Source organism: Onychostruthus taczanowskii, unplaced genomic scaffold (assembly GCF_017590055.1).
Source record: "Onychostruthus taczanowskii isolate IOZ18803 unplaced genomic scaffold, ASM1759005v1 scaffold24, whole genome shotgun sequence".
Lineage (NCBI taxonomy): Eukaryota > Metazoa > Chordata > Aves > Passeriformes > Passeridae > Onychostruthus > Onychostruthus taczanowskii.
The window spans coordinates 4,004,017-4,022,852 of record NW_024499684.1 but is presented as its reverse complement, the minus strand read 5'-3'; the positions used below and the strand labels follow the sequence as shown (position 1 = coordinate 4,022,852).

Sequence of the window (18,836 nt, the reverse complement as noted above, 5' to 3'; positions counted from 1 at the left end):
GTAGTTTCTTCTGTGCTTCTTGCTATATTGTGTGAGGTATTGCTGTTTAAAGGATTTTTTCCTGTATCCTTGCCCTCTCTCCCCAAACAGAGCGTTTCACTGGTGATTTTTGCCAAGAGCAGGTTTTGCTCAGTGTCTAGGGTCAGCCAGCATATTCATTCCTGGGCTGTGTGGGTGAGGGAAGTGCTACTGGTCCTGTGCAGCTAGCTGGCAGGAAATCTTGGATTTATTCATAAATTGGTTCTTTATTACTACTTTTGATGGATCTTAGAAGATTTTAAGCACATCTCTCAAGAGATTGCATCAAGTAATAGAAAATGCTACAAACTAAGATTAGTTATTAAGAAGGAATTCTTTACTGTAGGGTTGGTGAGGCCCTATGGAGGTTGCCCGTAGATATTGTGGCTGCCCCATCTCTGCAAGTGTTCAAGGCCAGGCTGGATGGGGCTTGAAGCAACCTGGTGTATTGAAAGGTGACCCTGCCGTGGCAGGGGGTGGGACAAGATGGTCTTTAAGGTCCCTCCAACCATGGAATAAAGCATTCCATGATTCTGTGAAACTTACATTTGAAAATAGTCGATTTTTCTGTCTCAGCAAAACATTCTTTTGCGTTAAAATCAGCACGTTGTGGCCTCGCTTGTGAATCACTTCTGTGTCCCTCCTGCCAGGCTGGACAAACGCTGCACAGCTATGGAGAATGAACCCAACACAACGACATGTTCTGCATCCACCACGACCGTCACCACCACCTCCACTTCCCGCACGCCGCTGCCGCAGATCTCCGTCTACAGCGGCTCTGACAGACATGCTGTCCAGGTACTGGGCCCTGGGGGCTTCCTCCCTGTCCTGTACAGAGCTCTGAACACAGGCACTTCGCAGCATTGACTCTTCATTCTTTATTGCTGTTGTCTTTTTCGATAGCTGGCTTGCTGGTGTTCAGGAGATGTTTACTGGAGGGTCTCAGACCACTTAAGGATAGTTCAGGGTAGGCCTGTCTCCCTGAGGGAGGGGGAACAATGATAGAAAGTTCTATGACAGAAAGTTCAGTTTGTTCACCCTTGGCTGAGGGTGCAGATAATTAACATAAACCTTTGTAAAATGAAGCTGTTGTTTGACCGACTTTGACTGGAGCGATCCAAGGTGTTCGTGTAGGTAAGTCCTGCTTGGGATCCAGCCCCCTCTTGCTTTTCTTGAAATTAGGTCTCCGTGAACTCTGTACACTCCATTCTGTTGTGTTTGATAATTGGGTTTCTCACACACTACTCTGATCTCTCAATAAGCAGAACATGTAGGATGTGTTGACAAGCAGCTGAGAGGCTGGGATGATGTGTTGGAGATGATGCTGTATTGTCAGGCTGTCCTTGAGAATGTGAATGTGTTGATGTTGACAATACTCTGTGACTTGGTCAAGAGCAGTGAGGGAGCAAGTTCAGTATGACATAATTGGTGTGAAAAAAATTTATTTGGCTTTATTTCCTTATAAGGGTAAACTTTAATATCATGTCAGCATGGTGAGTGCTTTGTAATTGTAATTAATTACCTACTGATTCATCACAGGTTATTCAGCAGGCCTTGCATCGTCCTCCTAGCTCAGCTGCTCAGTACCTCCAGCAGATGTATGCAGCCCAACAGCAGCATCTAATGCTGCAGACTGCTGCTCTGCAGCAGCAGCACTTAAGCAGTACCCAATTTCAGAGTCTGGCAACTGTTCCACAGGTGAGAGTGAAGATTGCTGAAAAAGAATCGTGAATTGTCTAGAGCAGGGCTGCAGTCATTGTCAAACGTAATAACAGCTTAAGTGCCTGAGCTTAATGCCTCATGATAATTCACTGTTATATTTAATGATGTTGTTATTTTAAATTGTATCATCCTCCAAACTGTTTGGGGGATTTTGCCCAGTGGTATAGATGCTCCAGTAGGCAACCATTCCATGCTTTATTGCATACATTATAATGCATCATGTAAATCATCAAGCAGTAATAAATATTAAAAATAGACTACTTCAGTCTTCATCCCATGATTTTCTCTAAAAGTTGGTGGGGGAAGCAATGAATGGCATTGTATCTTAGTGAAATAAAAAATAATGAACATCTGGCATCTTAGTGTGTTTTGCCTCACATCTGGCTGCATTTTAAGTAATGGCAAAATTAAATTTTAACCCTGAGTGTGAAAATGTAGGAGGTAAATGGCATTTCATATCTGAAACACAGCTTTTAACATCAGTGATCTCTGGAGGAGACCCATTTTGAATTAAAGCAGTAGCAAGATTTCCTTTGACCTCAGTTTGCCTTGGATTGAGAATATGATCTTGCAGAGAGAGGTGGTTATTAATGATTTTACACAGGGAAATGCTAAATGGAGTTATGGACCTCAGGGATATGGCTGTTTGGTGTCAGAACTGGACTGACTCATTTTTGCTCCTGGCTTTTTCTTCTATACCTTTTTCATTAGATTGTAGTAATATGTTGGTTTGTCTTTTTTTTTTTTTTCTTGTTGTGATGGATTTCTATGTGGATATACAGTTACTGGAAACAGAGCGAAGAAAATCAGTTTGGGAAAGGCTGAGGAGTTTTGGTTCTGTTCATACAGAAACCTAAATCACTGTCCCTGCTATTCATCTGAAGGGCTGGAATAGTATCCTGTGATAGACACTTGATGTGCATACATACGTTACCATTCCAGAATATGAGACTGTTCTGTGCAGCATTTATATATTTTTAGAAGATTCTAATCACAATAAAATTATGACATGAGTTCTAGATATTGCATTTTAAGTTCTGAGCACCATAGGTAGTGAGGTGATCACTTAGCTCCATCATTAGCAGTTTGGCAGACTTTACCTCTGATCATTTTTCTTCAAGTCTTGATCTGAAAGAATTATATGTCTGAAATTTGGCAGGACTTCAAGGAACTTAGCACCTTGCAGGTATCATTCCATAGTGCAGAGTGCACTTTGCTGAGCACTATTTCCACTGAGAAGCATCTTACTGTAAACTCAGAGAAAGGTAAAGGTAGAGAGGGCTGTTTCTGATGGTTTATGCAATAAAATGAACATCACTTAAGCACTTTCTGATTTCACTATTTGACACATATTCTTGCTATTTAGGCAAGCCTGTCAGGTGGGAGGCAATGTACTTCCCCCACTGGGAGTGTCACTCAGCAGTCAAGCATGTCGCAGACCTCGGTACGTAACTGCACCAAGCCCTCCCTCCATTCCCAACCCTGCTTGGTTGTTATATGGCTACAGGGAAACCAGAAAATATGAATGGCATTTCAGTTTGTATTGTTAAAATTAATACTGCAGACACAGTGAGCAGTATGATGACTCTGTAGTAAGTGCTGGGTGCTGTGTGTGATTGTTGGTGGCCAGTGTTGGCTTCCCAAGTCCCAGACCCCTCTTGATGCTCTGAGGGGCAGCTGCTCACTCCACAAGCACCAGTGGCTGTTCAAACTCCTGGAGAAATCACTCCCTGAGCTCTCATCTCTTCCATGATTTCTTACTGGATTTTCTACTTCAGTTTCTTTATTCAGGGCACTACTGTAGGTGAAAATCATAATTGTGTATCAGGGATTAAATAGCACTAAATCTAAAGAATCCAAGTAAATGCTCACATATATCTGTGATACTGATTAAATGTTTATAGTATTCATTATTTTATTGATTATCATCTTCTATCATTCATCTTTTTTGCAGTTTCACTTCCCATATTCTAGGCATGTGCTCGGGTTTCAGTTGTGAGCAGCTCTGTGTTCAGTTCATGCTGTATTTCTTTAAGTGCCATTGTCAGACATGCACAGTATCTTCTGTACAGTTTTACATCTGTCTGAAGTAGGATTTGTTAGTCCTACAGACATCCTGCTTATTAATCACACCCTCAAGCTGTTCATGACTCCAGTGTGCATAGCTTCAGTGATTTAACTGTGTATTTTTTTAAGCTCTCATAGCTTGGCTTGGCTTACAGTTGTTAAAAGTAAAACCATTTATTCATTAAATTTTGGAGGGAAATTCTATTAAGATGTCTGATGTTAAACTAACAAAATAATTGGGCTGGGGTTTTCCAAGGAAATCTTTTAAGTAAGTGATGAAAAAGAGCTGGGCACTTAACTCTGTTAGACTGAGAAAAAAAGAAAAAAGCAAAAGCAAACACAGCTTCTTTTTTTTTTAAGAAGATGCTAAAGAGTGGTTCTTGAGCATTTAAAATGAAATTGGAGAAGGTTTTAGTCTTCAGTCATTTTTCAGTATGCATATGTGAAATGAGGATTGCAAGTCCATAAGTGGTGGCACAAAGAAGTGTCCTGATCAGGTTGCATAATGGAAGATACCAGTCCAGGCAGTTAATATAAACATTTGAAGATCTTTAATATTAAAGTTCAGGTGTTTTTCTTAAAATGTTGAAAACCTCATTCTACATATTCAGTAAATGTGTATTTCTATGAGACATATTTTCAGACTTCATATCATTGTTTATACTTGTAAGGACTTATTATTATTTACTGCAAAGTGGTTGCTTGCAGTTTAAGAATAAAAACATACAATCTTACCAGAATCCAATTTTGTGGCGATTGGCTCAATATATTTTTGATATCTTCACAGTTCAGAGATTCCAACTGCCCCTGCCATTTTTGTCAAGGGCTTTCTGGCTTTAGACCCTAGGGTGATGGAATTTCCATGACAGCAGCAATATTTTTGTTTCCTTAGATTAACCTCTCCACCTCTCCTACACCTGCACAGATAATAAGCCGCTCTCAGACCTCCAACACCACCAGCAGCAGCATCACCCAACAGACCATGTTGCTGGGCAGCACCTCTCCCACCCTGAGTGCCAGCCAGGCTCAAATGTATCTACGAGCTCAGATGGTAAGTTTTGATTACAGTCCTTGCAAAGTTTGGTCTGTCCCTATTGGAAGATCTAAGCTCTCTTTCTTAAATATGGTAGATATTGGGCTGCTCTTTTGTCTTTTTTTTTTTTCCCACTAATTTGTAGTATTGAAGGGAAAGTCCTCTCATGTGCTTGTATGAAAGTTCATAGCTATGTTTATCTACCTCAAAGATTTTTCTCAACGTGCAGAACAAATATTATATTTGGTTTACATTATTCTCTTTTATTTTCTTTGTTTCTATTCTCTATTCTTTTCTTTGTTTACTAAAATTACCATGATAAATAGTTCTTTAAATAAATTAATCTAAAAGTAAAAAAGTAAATCTTAGGAGCTGTACATCAGTATGTGGAAGTATGGTATCTCTTTAAGATACTGCATTTCTTTCACAGATTTTTAACATTTCAGTCTGTTACCATGTATTTCTTTCTTGCTTAACAGCTTATTTTTACTCCTGCGACCACTGTGGCTGCTGTCCAGTCTGACATTCCTGTTGTCTCCTCATCCTCCTCATCTTCCTGTCAGTCTGCAGCTACTCAGGTGAGCTTGTCTCAACTTATTAAAGGTCTGCCCCGTCGAGTGGGACAAAACAGAAAAGTAGGGAAATGTTGTGCTTTAGTTTTTCTGGCTTTACTTTCACCCCAGACCAGAGAGCAGGTGAGCTGCTGGGGTGGCTCTGCCAAACTCCAGCTGGGTCACCTTACCTGTGAAGGTGTGCTGAAGGATTTGTCCTCACTGGGACAGGGTGGCAGTAAATGCCTCCTGAATGCCAGTGAGGAAGCAAGCACGGTTGTCTTGGCTTTGAATGTGCCCTGTGGTGACACACAGAGCAGTGAGAAGTGAAATGTAAACTGGCTGTTCATTACACAGGTACTAACTGTTGAGGGCAGAAGGGATTATATGATGTCCTCTTTTTCTTGTAAAAAATGATGTAAATTAGTGCTACAAGGGTAGGCATTACCCTTGAAAATGAAATTTTAGCTCAGCACATAGGATTGGAGATCTGGGATTATTATGTGCAGAATCTGGGTGTGGTAATTGGCTCTGCCAAACTCCAGCTGGGTCACCTTACCTGTGAAGGTGTGCTGAAGGATTTGTCCTCACTGGGACAGGGTGGCAGTAAATGCCTCCTGAATGCCAGTGAGGAAGCAAGCACGGTTGTCTTGGCTTTGAATGTGCCCTGTGGTGACACACAGAGCAGTGAGAAGTGAAATGTAAACTGGCTGTTCATTACACAGGTACTAACTGTTGAGGGCAGAAGGGATTATATGATGTCCTCTTTTTCTTGTAAAAAATGATGTAAATTAGTGCTACAAGGGTAGGCATTACCCTTGAAAATGAAATTTTAGCTCAGCACATAGGATTGGAGATCTGGGATTGTTATGTGCTCAGAATCTGGGTGTGGTAACAGACTTCAGTGAAAATGATCCCTGACTGATGTACATTTCAGAAAGCAAACTTTTTGTTTCATGTTACATTGGAGGGATCATGATGAGAAGGAAGGTTAATATTGGTTAATTTGGAGGTTAATATAGAAACAAAGGTCTCAGTTTTGTTAGCACACAGATGGCAGAGAAGACTCTGGTCCCACTGACCACCCAAGGCTCTGGTTTGTGGTGGTGTCTGGAAGCTCACCACTGCACTTCTGCACTGGCTGTAAAAATAAAATTGCCTTTGCTTAAGATGCCTTATGTCACTTACTTTGAGGGCACAATAAAAGAGAAAAATGAAAGTTTTAATTCAAATTAATTAAGAATTTCCATTTCTTTTAAAAATCCAATAAGGGAAAAAAGACTTCTGTATTTATCACTAAAGAAATAAAGATCCCTATCCTCTAAATTTCATGGCTTTAAAGATACTTTGATATGCAGATTTTTAGCTTCTTGTGATCACATGGGATGAGAAGCATTACAAAATGTAATTTTTTTGCTGTTTTTGCCTGATATTTATCATAGCTATTTATAAAGTTTGTGTCCTTTCACGTTTTGATCATTTCCCAGGTTCAGAACTTGACGTTGCGCAGTCAGAAGCTGGGTGTGCTGTCAAGTTCACAGAATGGCCCACCAAAGAGCAGCAGCCAAACTCAGTCCCTGTGCCCCAGTAAGGCTGCCAGCAGCTCCAAGGGCAGCCAGCCAGATCCCTCAGAAAGCAACAGGAAAGGCGAGAGCCCCGCTCCAGAGTGCCGGAGCACGCCGGCCACACGGACATCCAGCATCCACCACTTGATTACACCAGGTGGGATCAGTGTGCAGCTACAGGAAACTGATCTGTAGATCGTGGTTCTGTCAGACTTCAGTGTTCTCTGACCGTGTTATTGTAGATATTCCACATGAACAGAGTTCATATTTAATTAGTAAGTTCGCTTTTTTGTTGGTATTGCATAGGATTTTGATTAAGCAGAGGCAGGAATGTTCTTAAATCACAATACAAGCATAATGTAGCAACTGCAATACCCTGTTGAGTCACAGCACAAAGATGATTCTCATTCCTGGTCTCTCTCTCCTCTATGTTCGTTGTCAGGACATGCCATCCCATCTCTGGGCAGCAAAATGTGGGCTGAAACCACCTAAAGTCTCTTGCTCCCATCTAAATTCGTTTTATTGGTGGTTTGTTTCTTTTGTCTGTGTTGTCTGTGTCATGAGAATGTTCTTATATCAAGTACTTTTAGAAACCCATAGGTAACAATGCTAAAATGTTAGTATTTTGTATTGAGATAAATCAAAATAACCTGTACTTGGTTAGAGAGGCACACTGCATGCAGCATATTTGCATCTTAGCTTTCTTATTTTGAAAAAGTGATGGTAGTCTAGGCAATTGGTCTGAATTCTGTGGAATGTAGCTTGGCTTAATGACAGCTTTTAGAGAAAGAGTGGGACTTGGAGGCAGACATTCTGGAAGTATTGAACTCTAATGCTCTCAGAACTCACAGTGGTAAGAAAAAAACCCCATGCTTAGTAGCAGAACAAATCAAAAAACCTACATAAATGAGTTGTTTCTCAAGTGGACAAGACAAAGTTGTTTCTCAAGAGGTTTGCATGTGGAGGAAAATGTGTGTGTGCTGTAAGAAATGGCTGGTGAGTCACTGGTTCACTTAAAGGTGATGATTTCTCTGGAAGCTGCACTATTTTTAGGTTTGTGCCTCTCAGTTGCTGTGTTCAAATTCAGGCAAATGCTTTCAATGGTTTATATTATACTAAACTCTTGGACTTTTATTTAGTCTCTTAGCATAGTATTATCTGAGGTTTAACTTAACAGTTATCAGCAAATCCTGTTGTGCTTATCATTTCTCTTCCAGTCTGTTTCAAAGCAAAGGTAAAATCCATTTAAAGTTGTCTGAAATTCTTAAATTTAAGGCTGGATTGGCAACAATCTTAGACCTGGCAGCAAAAAGATAAATTTAGATACTTCTTTGTAGAAAGTATCTTTCTATATGTAAAAAGCATGACCATATCAATTTGTTAATTGCTGCATTTTGCTTTGGAAATTGATATACTCCCCTAATAAATTGTTCTTGTGTTCTGTGTGCTGTCAAAGAAGATATTTTTAAACAAATATTGGAAATGTTACAAATATTGGAAATGTTACAAATATTATGCTGATCTTTAAAGTGAGAAATTTTGAGGTATTTTACAATATTTTCAGATCTTGAAAGAAAGAAATACTAATTGTGACTTTTTTACCCTTCCCTCACAGCTTCATATTCTCCATTGCAACCTCATTCTCTAGTAAAACATCAGCAGATCCCACTTCATTCACCACCTCCAAAGATTTCCCATCATCAGCTGATCCTGCAGCAGCAGCAGCAAGTCCAGCCGATTGCACTTCAGACTCCTCCGGGCCAGGAGCCGCCTCCATCCCAGCACTGCCTGCCCCTCCCCAGCCATGCGCTGCCTCCGGCTCCCAGCAGCGTCCAGGCCCACTGCTCCCCTATCCACATCCATCCTCCGCCTCTCACGCTCTCTCCCACCCCTTCCCAGTCAGCTCAGCAGTCAGTGGTGGTGTCCCCTCCGCCGTCCCACTCCCCGAGTCAGTCACCCACCATAATTATTCACCCTCAAGCCCTCATCCAGTCCCAAGCCAGCTCCCTGGTGCCGGCGGCTCTGCAGCCCGAGCCGGCCGCTCCCCAGGCGGCTGCCGCCAACCCCGTGCGGCCGTCGCAGCCGCTCAGCCTCCCGCAGCACCTGCCGCTGCCGCCCTCGCCCGCCGTGCACATCGGGGCCGTGGAGCCGCCCAGCTTGGTTTCCCCGGGCCAGCAGCTCGTGTCCTCCGCGCCACACCAGCAGTATCCAGCCCTGCAATCCGCTCCCATCCCTCTGGCAGCTCCGCCTCAGCTCTCGGCATCCTCAACCCAGATTCAACCGCTGCCCCTGCAGTCTGTGCAGTCTTTACAAGTGCAGCCTGAAATTCTGTCCCAGGGCCAGGTTTTGGTTCAAAACACTTTGGTTTCTGAGGAGGAACTTCCTGCTGCAGAGGCTTTGGTCCAGCTGCCATTTCAAACTCTTCCACCGCCGCAGACCGTCGCAGTAAATCTGCAGGTGCAGCCGTCAGTTCCGATTGAAACTCCAGTGGTGAGTGATAACATCGCATCCTTTATTCTTTCCCTGGCCTTCTCCAGAGCTGTGAGTCAGGCCCGTTGACTTCAAAGCGACCTAAATCAGGTGCTAGACAGGGGACAAAAAACCTATTGATTACAGAACTGAGTTTTAAGAAGAGAATAGTCGTGTTTCTTCTGTTTCATGTTTTGGTTTGGGTTTTTTTTTTCTGCTTTTTGCAATGGATCATCAGTCAAGAATATCAATCAGGAATAACGAAAGTGTAAATTTAAGATGTAAAATTTTGTTTCTTAATGAAATTACAATGTATTTGAAGTTTAAAGAAGTAAGTAAACATATGACAATGTTTACATAAAGAATTTTGGTAAATATTATGTGAGTACTGTAAACTTTTACTTCAATACAAATAGATTTTGATTAGGAGAACAATCTGTACTAGGTGGAAGGTGCATATCAGGTTATTAAGATGGTAGGTTTCTGGGTTATTTATTTTGTACTAGCATTAATAATATTCTCTTCATAAAAGAATAGGGGAATTTTGATGCTGTTTTGGCAATTCCCATCACCACCATTTAATTTGGTCCATGTTTGTTTCAGATGTCTGCAGTTTGTAATTGAAGGTTTTGCCTTCAATCTCTAGATTAGAATGATGTACAAGAAAATAAAATGTTATGCAAATAAGGCTGACATTTGAGGTGATGTTGCTGGGCTTTAGGGTAAAATGCTAATGAGATTAAGATGAGCAAAGGAATCAGCAGCTGTTGTAGGCTTTTTTGAGCCTATCAACAGGTTAAGGAAGGAGGTGTGCTGTTCATTTTCAATTTATTTTAAGAGGGTAATAATCTCAACTCTGGTATTTCATGGAGAAATTGGACAAAAGAGTAGGAGCCAGGTTTGCTTTTGACAGGGTGGTGTTTTACATTTTAATCTGCTGTCAGGAATTTATGTAAATTTATTTTAATGCTTTTGAGGGAAAGATCTTAAAACCTCTTATAGCCACTAATGCTTGATAGTCTTGGTGTACTCTTTTGAAATACTCAGCTTGATTACACTGCTGTATAAGATAGAACAGACTTGTCATTAAACTTGCATTTTGCAGATGTATTTAAATAACATCAAATCCATGTGTAAATAAAAATAACAGTAAACTATACACATATGATATTGAAACAGTCAAGTTCTCTGCTCTGTTTGATTGGAGAACTGTGCTTCTTTATATATGGCTGTTTGTAACAAAATAATTTTACTGTCATAGATATTGTGATGTCGTCAGAGTTCATTGTTTGGTGTGCATTTTGGGAACTAGTATTTTATTAGAAGATTAACATATTTGACCTAGTAATTTATTTTTAAAATTGTATTTATGCAACTCTTTTAAGGTGTTAAGATAGAATGGAAATCTCTCTAAAGCAATAGTTTGTTGGATGCAGATTTACCAAGTGGAGAATGTGTGTGAAGAGGAGATGCCCGAGGACTCAGATTGTGTCCACATGGCAAGAACACCTACACCACCCACCTTGTCCCCACCTGCCATAACCTTGGGCAATGGAGAGGCTCTTAATTCAGAAGATCCTTTGTCAGGTGAGGACAACTGCCAAACTAAGATAGCTTTTGGTTTTGTGATTTGTGTAAGTAATGGCCAGCTATGTTTGTAGCTAGCAGGTAGTGAGTAAAGGAAGATGTTTGCATGAGGAGGGTGTGTTTGTGGAATAGTCTGTTGAGATAAACAATCTTGTTTTAAAAGTGGAATGTATAAAGCCTAGGGAAGAGCCTGTGTTAGGGGTTGATAGGTGCAGAGAAGGGTCTTGGGGATTTATCACCTCTTGCTGCCTGATTCTGAGCCAGTGGTTGGACATAAGTGATAAAACATAACATATTCTTGTTATTTTTTCCAGAACATGGGGGACTGCCTTCAGTGACATCATCAGTCAGTGCCTCAGTAATTAAATCTCCATCTGATCCTTCCCATGCCTCTATTCCACCACCCCCTCTTTTGCTTCCAGCAGCAACGACAAGGAGCAACAGCACATCCATGCCCAATAGCATTCCCAGCCTAGAAAATAAACCTCCACAGGCTATTGTTAAACCCCAGATCCTGACCCACGTCATCGAAGGCTTTGTGATTCAGGAGGGCTTGGAGCCGTTCCCTGTAAGTCTAAATTTGCTAGGAATTTTTTACTACTAATCTTTGAAATTAACTCTTTGTAAGAATGGTGTTATTTGTGGCTAGTTGATATTTAGATCTTGAATTATGTTTCAGATACTGGTTTTGACCTTTTCTCCATTGATTGGTGACTTGAGTAGTAGGCTATATCTGGAGATAACTACAGAGAGTGGGTTTAGGCTACCATTTGGAATGACTTCTTTACATTTGTCTGCCTCCTAGGTACCTCTATTTAATTGATACCTTAATTTGAACCTCAGAGCTGAATCTGTTAAAATTTTAAAATGCTACAGTTTGTTGTTTCAAGCACTGGCAAGCTCTTAACGGGGCTAGGTGTAGTTAGTGCAGTGTCTGGTAAGAAGTACTTGAAGTAAGTAAGTAAGAAGTTGAAAATTTTAAATCACAAACTGACAATTTAAAGCTTGTCTTTCTAATTTAACGTGTGTCTCGTTTTCCCATTGCTTCATTTCTGTAGATATAATGTGTTTCTTCCTTTGTTAAATATAATTGTTAACTCTGCAGAGCAGGAGTGAGTCTTAATTTGTTTGAGAAATGAACTTTGGCACGATATAATTACACTTCATTGATATGAGATACAAACTGAGCATCTTCTTCTGAGAAGATTGAAAACATACTGTTTTTAATTATTCACTGTTGTGAATAATGTTAATTACGCTCTGTTGCTTTGCTTTTATTGCACTAGGTCAGTCGTTCATCTTTACTGGTGGAACAGCCTGCAGAGAAGAGATTGCTGGTGGAGGGTCAGATCATGAGTGTGGTGTGTGTTGAATCAGACTTGCAGAACACAAAACATGCAGACAACTCATCAGACACAGAGATGGAGGATATGATTGCAGAAGGTTTGTAGTTTTTGTTTAAATGCCCATTTCCCCCCTCCAGTTCTGTGTGCTGGAATCAAACTGTGGCCTGGCCCAGAAAAACCAAGTTATTCTGTGAACATATTTTTGTATAAATTCATCTAAGATTTGAAAGTTCAGAATTTTGTAGCCACTCCTGGGTTTTCTTTCCCACAGCTTGTATCCTTATTGCACCAGAGTTGTTTTTGGTGATCTGCTTAAATTTAGTCTTAATGCAAGTCTTTCTTTCATTCTCTTAAAATAGTTCTGTTCCTTTTTCCATATCAGAACTCTTTGCAGCAGTTTTTTTGTCCATAATTTGTTTCATTAGATGTTAATTCAATTTTCTTTTCAGTGTGAACACTATGCTGTGTCTCAGATGTCAGACAGCTTGTCTATTTTGTGGAATTATACAAACACTCATAGCTTTGGGTTTAGTTTTGGTTTATCTCCTGACAGCTGGTGTTAGGTTTATGTAGAGAATTTGTAACTACTCATTAGAGCTGGTAGGTAACATCCAACATCGAGACACATCCATGTACATATCATGTGAGTAGAGGAGATTTGCTGATAGTAAATCAGGGTATGATTGTGTGTGTGGCAGAAATGCCCTTCTCAGTATTTCCAGCTCTTTGGTAGTGCTTTTTGTAGAGCAGGAAAAGGGCCATCTCACCTCCTCAATAAGAGAAAAATACTCTGTAACAATAAGCTGTAAATTAGCAGATGACATAATCCTTTTCTTTGTTGCATGCAGCTTATCTTTTTCATAGACTGAATGTTACATATATACAAGATTCAGTGTTTTCTTTGCTTTCACAAGTCCCTTTGGTTGTAGCAGCTGCTTCTTCAAAGAAAGTACTTTAAAAGGTTAGTTCATTATGTCATTATAGAGGGTTTGCATTTATACTGTGGAAGGCCTGATTCTCTTAATGAACTCTTTATGAAGCAATTCATGAGGAATGTAACCCTTCTTTTTTAATTGCTTGCTATGTTTGAGGGCAGACCTGCTCATGGGTGGCTTGAAATTCAACAAAAAACTGATTAAGTTCATTGAATAACTTAATTGAAGGTTCATTAAGATTCAGTTTGCTCCAGATCTTTTCTAGACAGAATGAAATCTATGACTAGCTTAGCTTTGCATAATTGTCTGTTAATCAAAGTATTTAATTGAATGTGTTAAATATTTGATGATCTTTTGCCTGATTGAGGTGAGAGATGTGAACAAAATTTTATGTCATTGAAAGTGACTTTATTCCTCATTCCTTCTTTAGAGGGACTGGATGAAATTGAAAATGATCTTCTGAAGTGTGAATTTTGTGGGAAAATGGGATATCCCAATAAGTTTCTGCGGTCAAAAAGATTCTGCTCCACATCCTGTGCCAAAAGGTAACTCTATATAGTTATTGTTTATCATTATCTGCTAATGGATTAATCTCTCCTGGTTAACAAAGCAAGAATTCACAGTCAACATCTGAATGAAAAATCTTCCACTATAACAACTGGAAAGTTGATGTTTAATACCATAAGTTTTAGAAATGGGGAATGGTTTCCCATTTGTAGTCGCAACTCAGCTCTTTTTTGGCATCAGTGTGTCTGCACATGACCTTTCTCATATGTCTGCTACATTCCCATTTAGGTAGTGGGAATATATATTTTTGATTTGGTACCTTTTGGGACACCACCAGCAAAATAATCATAAAGAGATTTAGTCCTTTAATCTTAACATGGGATTTTTGCCTCTGTCCTCCTTTGACTGGGTGTCAGCTAGGTAGAGAAAATGGAACCAGAAAATACAATGTGATTTTAGGTTTTTAGTGGGCATTTCAGAGCAGAGCTGTACTATGCAATAAAATGCAAAGGTATTTCTAAGAATGGGAAGGACAGACATCTTCCAGGGGTAATCTGGATGTACTTGATCCCACAAAACGAGATGAGGGTTTTGATGAAGTGGCCTTTGAGATACCTTTCTCTTGTATTTCTGTGGCAGCTGTTGTTGTAATTAAGCAGCATTCCTACAACACTGTGATGTTATGGTTACTTGATTGAATTCAGTCCAAAAAAACTACTAGTGCATTATTGAATATATCTTACTTCTTCAGGCACAGCCTTAGTTGCACTAAGAAATTTGGGCTGTTTCCATCAGACAAGACCAGTCGTTGGAATCGGAAGTCAGATAGCCAAAGTCTTGGGCGACGCGGGCGTCGGCCGAGCGGCCCTGAGGGGGCGTCACGAGATCATTTTCTTAGACAGGTCTGTGGAATATTTGCTTAAAACTATGGCACCGCTTTGGGAATTGCAAATAAAGCCTAATACTGTAGTTGCTACATTTTCCAGCTTCCAATTACTTATCCATCTGCAGAAGAAGATCTGGCTCCTCATGAAGACGCTGTTCCGACGGCCATGACCACGCGCCTGCGGAGGCAGAGTGAGAGGGAGAGGGAGCGGGAGCTTCGGGAGCTGAGGATGAGGAAAATGCCAGAGAGCATCGACCTCTTACCAGTGGTGCAAACTGACCCCTCAGTATGGACTGTCGATGAAGTTTGGGCCTTTATACATTCTCTGCCTGGTATGGAAGGGGCAATAGCTTGTTCTGGTGGTTTTAACAGTGAAGTTCCTTGCTTTATAGCGGCACTGTGATGAGGAGGTGCTGTGGTAACAGCAGCAGTGTTAGCTGGTGATAGAGACTGGAATGTGATTTGTCTCCTCTTGCTTGTTCCTTCAGCACAAATCCCATGTTGATAGAACTAGTCCCACTTCTGCTGTTGCATCCCAGCTGATGGAGATTAGAGCTGTTCCTTCCTTCAGTCTGACTTCTCTCAAGAGGTCAGTAGAGAGATCAGACGCACTTCCTCCCTGTTACACTGCTTTCTTCTCTTCCTTTCTCACTTCCTTCTTCTCTTTCTTCCTCCCTTGCTGCTTATTCAGTAGAAAAAGCAAGAGCAGTGTTGCTTCCCTTGATACAACTGAAAAGTTTGAAAGACCTGTCATGATACAAATCATTAAAAAAGAATAAGCAAGTTTCTGCTATAAAGTAAAAATTTGTTTTGCATAGGTTTGCTCAGAGATCTTCTGCCTAGAAACTCTGCATACTGCTAGTCTCAGTTTGTTCTCAGAAAAAAAATAAGTTTTTTTCCTTGTTTACAAACCTTTCCTTTAGATCGATACTCACTGTTACCTTTGTGTTATCTTCAGGTTATTTGGCATTTATAATTTCCTAACTATCAAACCTTTAAAGCTTCACTCCCCACCTTTTCTCAAGGATGCCATTTTATCTAATCAGACACTGCAACCCCTACAGATAAAAGATAAGGCAGATCTCCACAGTAGCAGTCATACCAGAATTTTTTTTGTTTACCCATTAAACCCCAGGCTATGTTTATTCCTAATTTTCTACTTTTTCTGGAATGCTGTACCATTTTCTTGTGAATCTCATTAGGCTATTAATCTGTAAGGAATATATCTTCTCTGCTAAGTCATACACATGCATTGTGACAGACAGTCTTTTGCTGTCATGATACAAATCATTAAAAAAGAATAAGCAAGTTTCTGCTATAAAGTAAAAATTTGTTTTGCATAGGTTTGCTCAGAGATCTTCTGCCTAGAAACTCTGCATACTGCTAGTCTCAGTTTGTTCTCAGAAAAAATAAGTTTTTTTCCTTGTTCACAAACCTTTCCTTTAGATCGATACTCACTGTTACCTTTGTGTTATCTTCAGGTTATTTGGCATTTATAATTTCCTAACTATCAAACCTTTAAAGCTTCACTCCCCACCTTTTCTCAAGGATGCCATTTTATCTAATCAGACACTGCAACCCCTACAGATAACAGATAAGGCAGATCTCCACAGTAGCAGTCATACCAGAATTTTTTTTGTTTACCCATTAAACCCCAGGCTATGTTTATTCCTAATTTTCTACTTTTTCTGGAATGCTGTACCATTTTCTTGTGAATCTCATTAGGCTATTAATCTGTAAGGAATATATCTTCTCTGCTAAGTCATATACGTGCATTATGACAGTCTTTTTTAGTAGGTCAGGCAAAGAATTGCATAAGAGATGTCTAAAATTGGCAAAAGTCATCCATGAAGCACCTTTCTTCTGATAGTTGGTTGCAATTCAGTAACACTGCTTCTGGGAAGCTGCAGTGATGGATGTAGAAACAAGCAAAGCTCCTTAGGTTTGGGACGTGGTTGTTTCTGTACTGGAGCTGTGTTACGGACTGTAGCTCTGTCACTGCTGTTTTCAGTTACTGTTTTTATGGATTCAAGACTCTAGGTAGCTCAATAACTAATCCTAGGCTCTCAATAAATGGTAGTTCCTGTGCTAGAATAACTGAAGTGCCACATAAACACAATTCACTTGCAAGTATGAAACTTTAAAATGTATTCTTAAAATGTGGTTTCTGTTTTGAAACCATTACTTTTACAATATTTCACCAGCTGCTGGATCTGGTTTAGTTTTTTGTATTCTATAAACAAGGTGATCTTTGATTTTAAACAAACTTATATTTATTTGTATGTAATGAAAGTTTATTATAATTACTCATTCATCTCCATATGAAGGCCTAGTTTCTCAAATACTTTTTTTTAAAAAAAGAAGTTCAATAGATATTTAAAGTTATATTCACGACCTGCCAGAATTTTTGTTGCTACGTTGCTGCATTTGGGTTTTTGGGTAATTTTGGGGTTTATTCTTTTCAGTATATTCTCAAGTCACTCTCTTGAAAAAATATTTTATCATATACTTCCAAGATTGATTCATGGAAATAATATAGATTATTTTCTTTATGGCATTTTATATTATATATCTACTTGGTGCAGTCTGTGCAGACCATCTGCCATGCTGTAGAAGATGGTGATTTGTCACTTTTCCATTAACATTAGGAACATCTGTTTTCATTTACAGCTTTCTGCACAGTCTGTAGCTGAAATTGACTTGTGTCCTTGTCAGGCTTTTCCCGAGTTCCTCTGGAGCCTTTTGGAGAAGTCAGTGTCCAGGACACTTGCACTGTTAGCTGCTTCTTGTGGGGGAAGAGACAGAACAGCTTAAGCTGAGCAGAATTGTTCTCCTTTCTGTCTTCAGTTGCAAGATAAATGACCTTTCATCCACTCTCCACCCTTTTCTTTTGGCCAAGTTATTGCACAACAAGCAATTGCAAAAGTGCTTAAGAATATACCCAGATGTGCTTGGATGTGGGAACTGCAGTACCTTCAACTTCCATGCTCTGCTTTTCCAAAAATGACTTTGATAAAAAGTATTTAAGATGTTGGACAGAAATTGCTTAAAAGAAAAAAGCTGGCAACAACAAACATCCAGTTTTCTATTTCAATAGGACCAGTTTTGTTCCTAAATGTAAGAACTTCTCATGATCTCTCAGACTCTTTGTAAATGGTGTGGTCTGACAATCACAATGTTCAGGTCTCAAATCAGACATGCCATGATGCCTTTCCCAGAAATACTCAATACTTGACTTATAAATGTTTTATCTGTTGTCAGCACTTCAATAAGAAAACCTTTATGATGGTGTCAGAGATGATTGTTACATGAGGTCTGTTTGGCAAATAATTAAGAAAATTTGTGCTCTATGCTTTGTGAAAAGCTAACTTTTTCAACCTTGAATGTTACAACCTTCACACAGTGATAATCCAAATGAATTCAGGTTTGGATGTTGATACTTCCTTCCATGTTTCCTTTCCATTTGCCTTGTACACATTTGTAAATCCATCAGGAAATTAGGCTATCTATTCTTTATGGAATTTAAATCTGAACACACAAGAAAGTATGAAATTAGTTGCTGTCATCTAGGTAGAAAAGTTCTTCACAGTAATTTCATATCTCTATAATAGTGTACTTTTAAAAAGGGAAAATGTAAAAATGCCAAAAAATAAACTTCCTTGAGAAATAATTGACATGAATGGAAGATGGAGCACAGATTCAAGTGTGTCTGAAAGGCTCTGACACAGATGGAGAGACTGCTGGTTTGAGAACACAAATGTGTTAAAAAACCCCGTAAAAACATGGTTTGGGGAAAGAAGCTTCAAATAAACAACTGACAATGAGTGCTCTCATGGATGTTGTTGTTAGACATTTATCCATCTAACAGAGCTGCCACAGAGTCAGGCAGCAGACTGATCCTGCTCAGCACATGTCCAAAACATCTTTGGAGGAACCTTTATTTCCACAGTGTTCTTCAGTGGAAAGGGGCCCTCAGTTACTTGGGACAGTCCAACCCATGTACAGTCTTTTTTTTAATGTTGTGATCTTCAGTAACCTGAGACTGGTATTTCATGTTGAGAAAAGGAGTTTAACTTGGGGAAAAAAGATCCAACCAGTTTAAAGTTGCACTTGTGAAGTGAGTTACTGCTGTGTGTAGAGTATTCACTCT

General features: G+C 39.7%; 2 protein-coding genes across 13 annotated transcripts in view; one reads left to right on the top strand and one right to left on the bottom strand.

Moving 5' to 3' along the window:
• Nucleotides 1-643: 643 nt before the first annotated feature.
• Nucleotides 644-18,836, top strand: part of PHC3 (polyhomeotic homolog 3) — a 21,765-nt gene continuing 3,572 nt past the window's right edge. Inside the window, exons 1-13 of one of the 9 annotated variants that reach the window (XM_041405992.1) lie at nucleotides 644-816; nucleotides 1,558-1,716; nucleotides 3,107-3,184; nucleotides 4,733-4,858; nucleotides 5,320-5,418; nucleotides 6,879-7,113; nucleotides 8,572-9,446; nucleotides 10,862-11,012; nucleotides 11,327-11,580; nucleotides 12,299-12,455; nucleotides 13,724-13,838; nucleotides 14,552-14,702; nucleotides 14,787-15,018. In XM_041405992.1, coding sequence (XP_041261926.1) covers nucleotides 691-816; nucleotides 1,558-1,716; nucleotides 3,107-3,184; nucleotides 4,733-4,858; nucleotides 5,320-5,418; nucleotides 6,879-7,113; nucleotides 8,572-9,446; nucleotides 10,862-11,012; nucleotides 11,327-11,580; nucleotides 12,299-12,455; nucleotides 13,724-13,838; nucleotides 14,552-14,702; nucleotides 14,787-15,018 — 2,758 coding nt within the window. In that variant the 5' untranslated portion in view covers nucleotides 644-690. Of the gene's footprint in view, nucleotides 817-1,557; nucleotides 1,717-3,106; nucleotides 3,185-4,699; nucleotides 4,859-5,319; nucleotides 5,419-6,878; nucleotides 7,114-8,571; nucleotides 9,447-10,861; nucleotides 11,013-11,326; nucleotides 11,581-12,298; nucleotides 12,456-13,723; nucleotides 13,839-14,551; nucleotides 14,703-14,786; nucleotides 15,019-18,836 lie in introns of those variants that run through there. The other 8 variants (XM_041405993.1, XM_041405991.1, XM_041405998.1 and 5 more) reach the window with 8 other exon arrangements.
• GPR160 (G protein-coupled receptor 160) overlaps nucleotides 15,115-18,836 on the bottom strand; it is a 16,506-nt gene continuing 12,784 nt past the window's right edge. For 3 of the 4 annotated variants that reach the window (XR_005952796.1, XR_005952797.1, XR_005952799.1), the window contains one exon: nucleotides 15,115-15,433. The gene's annotated coding sequence lies outside the window, so the exon portion shown is untranslated. The remainder of the gene's footprint in view (nucleotides 15,434-18,836) is intronic. The other variant, XR_005952798.1, reaches the window with a different exon arrangement.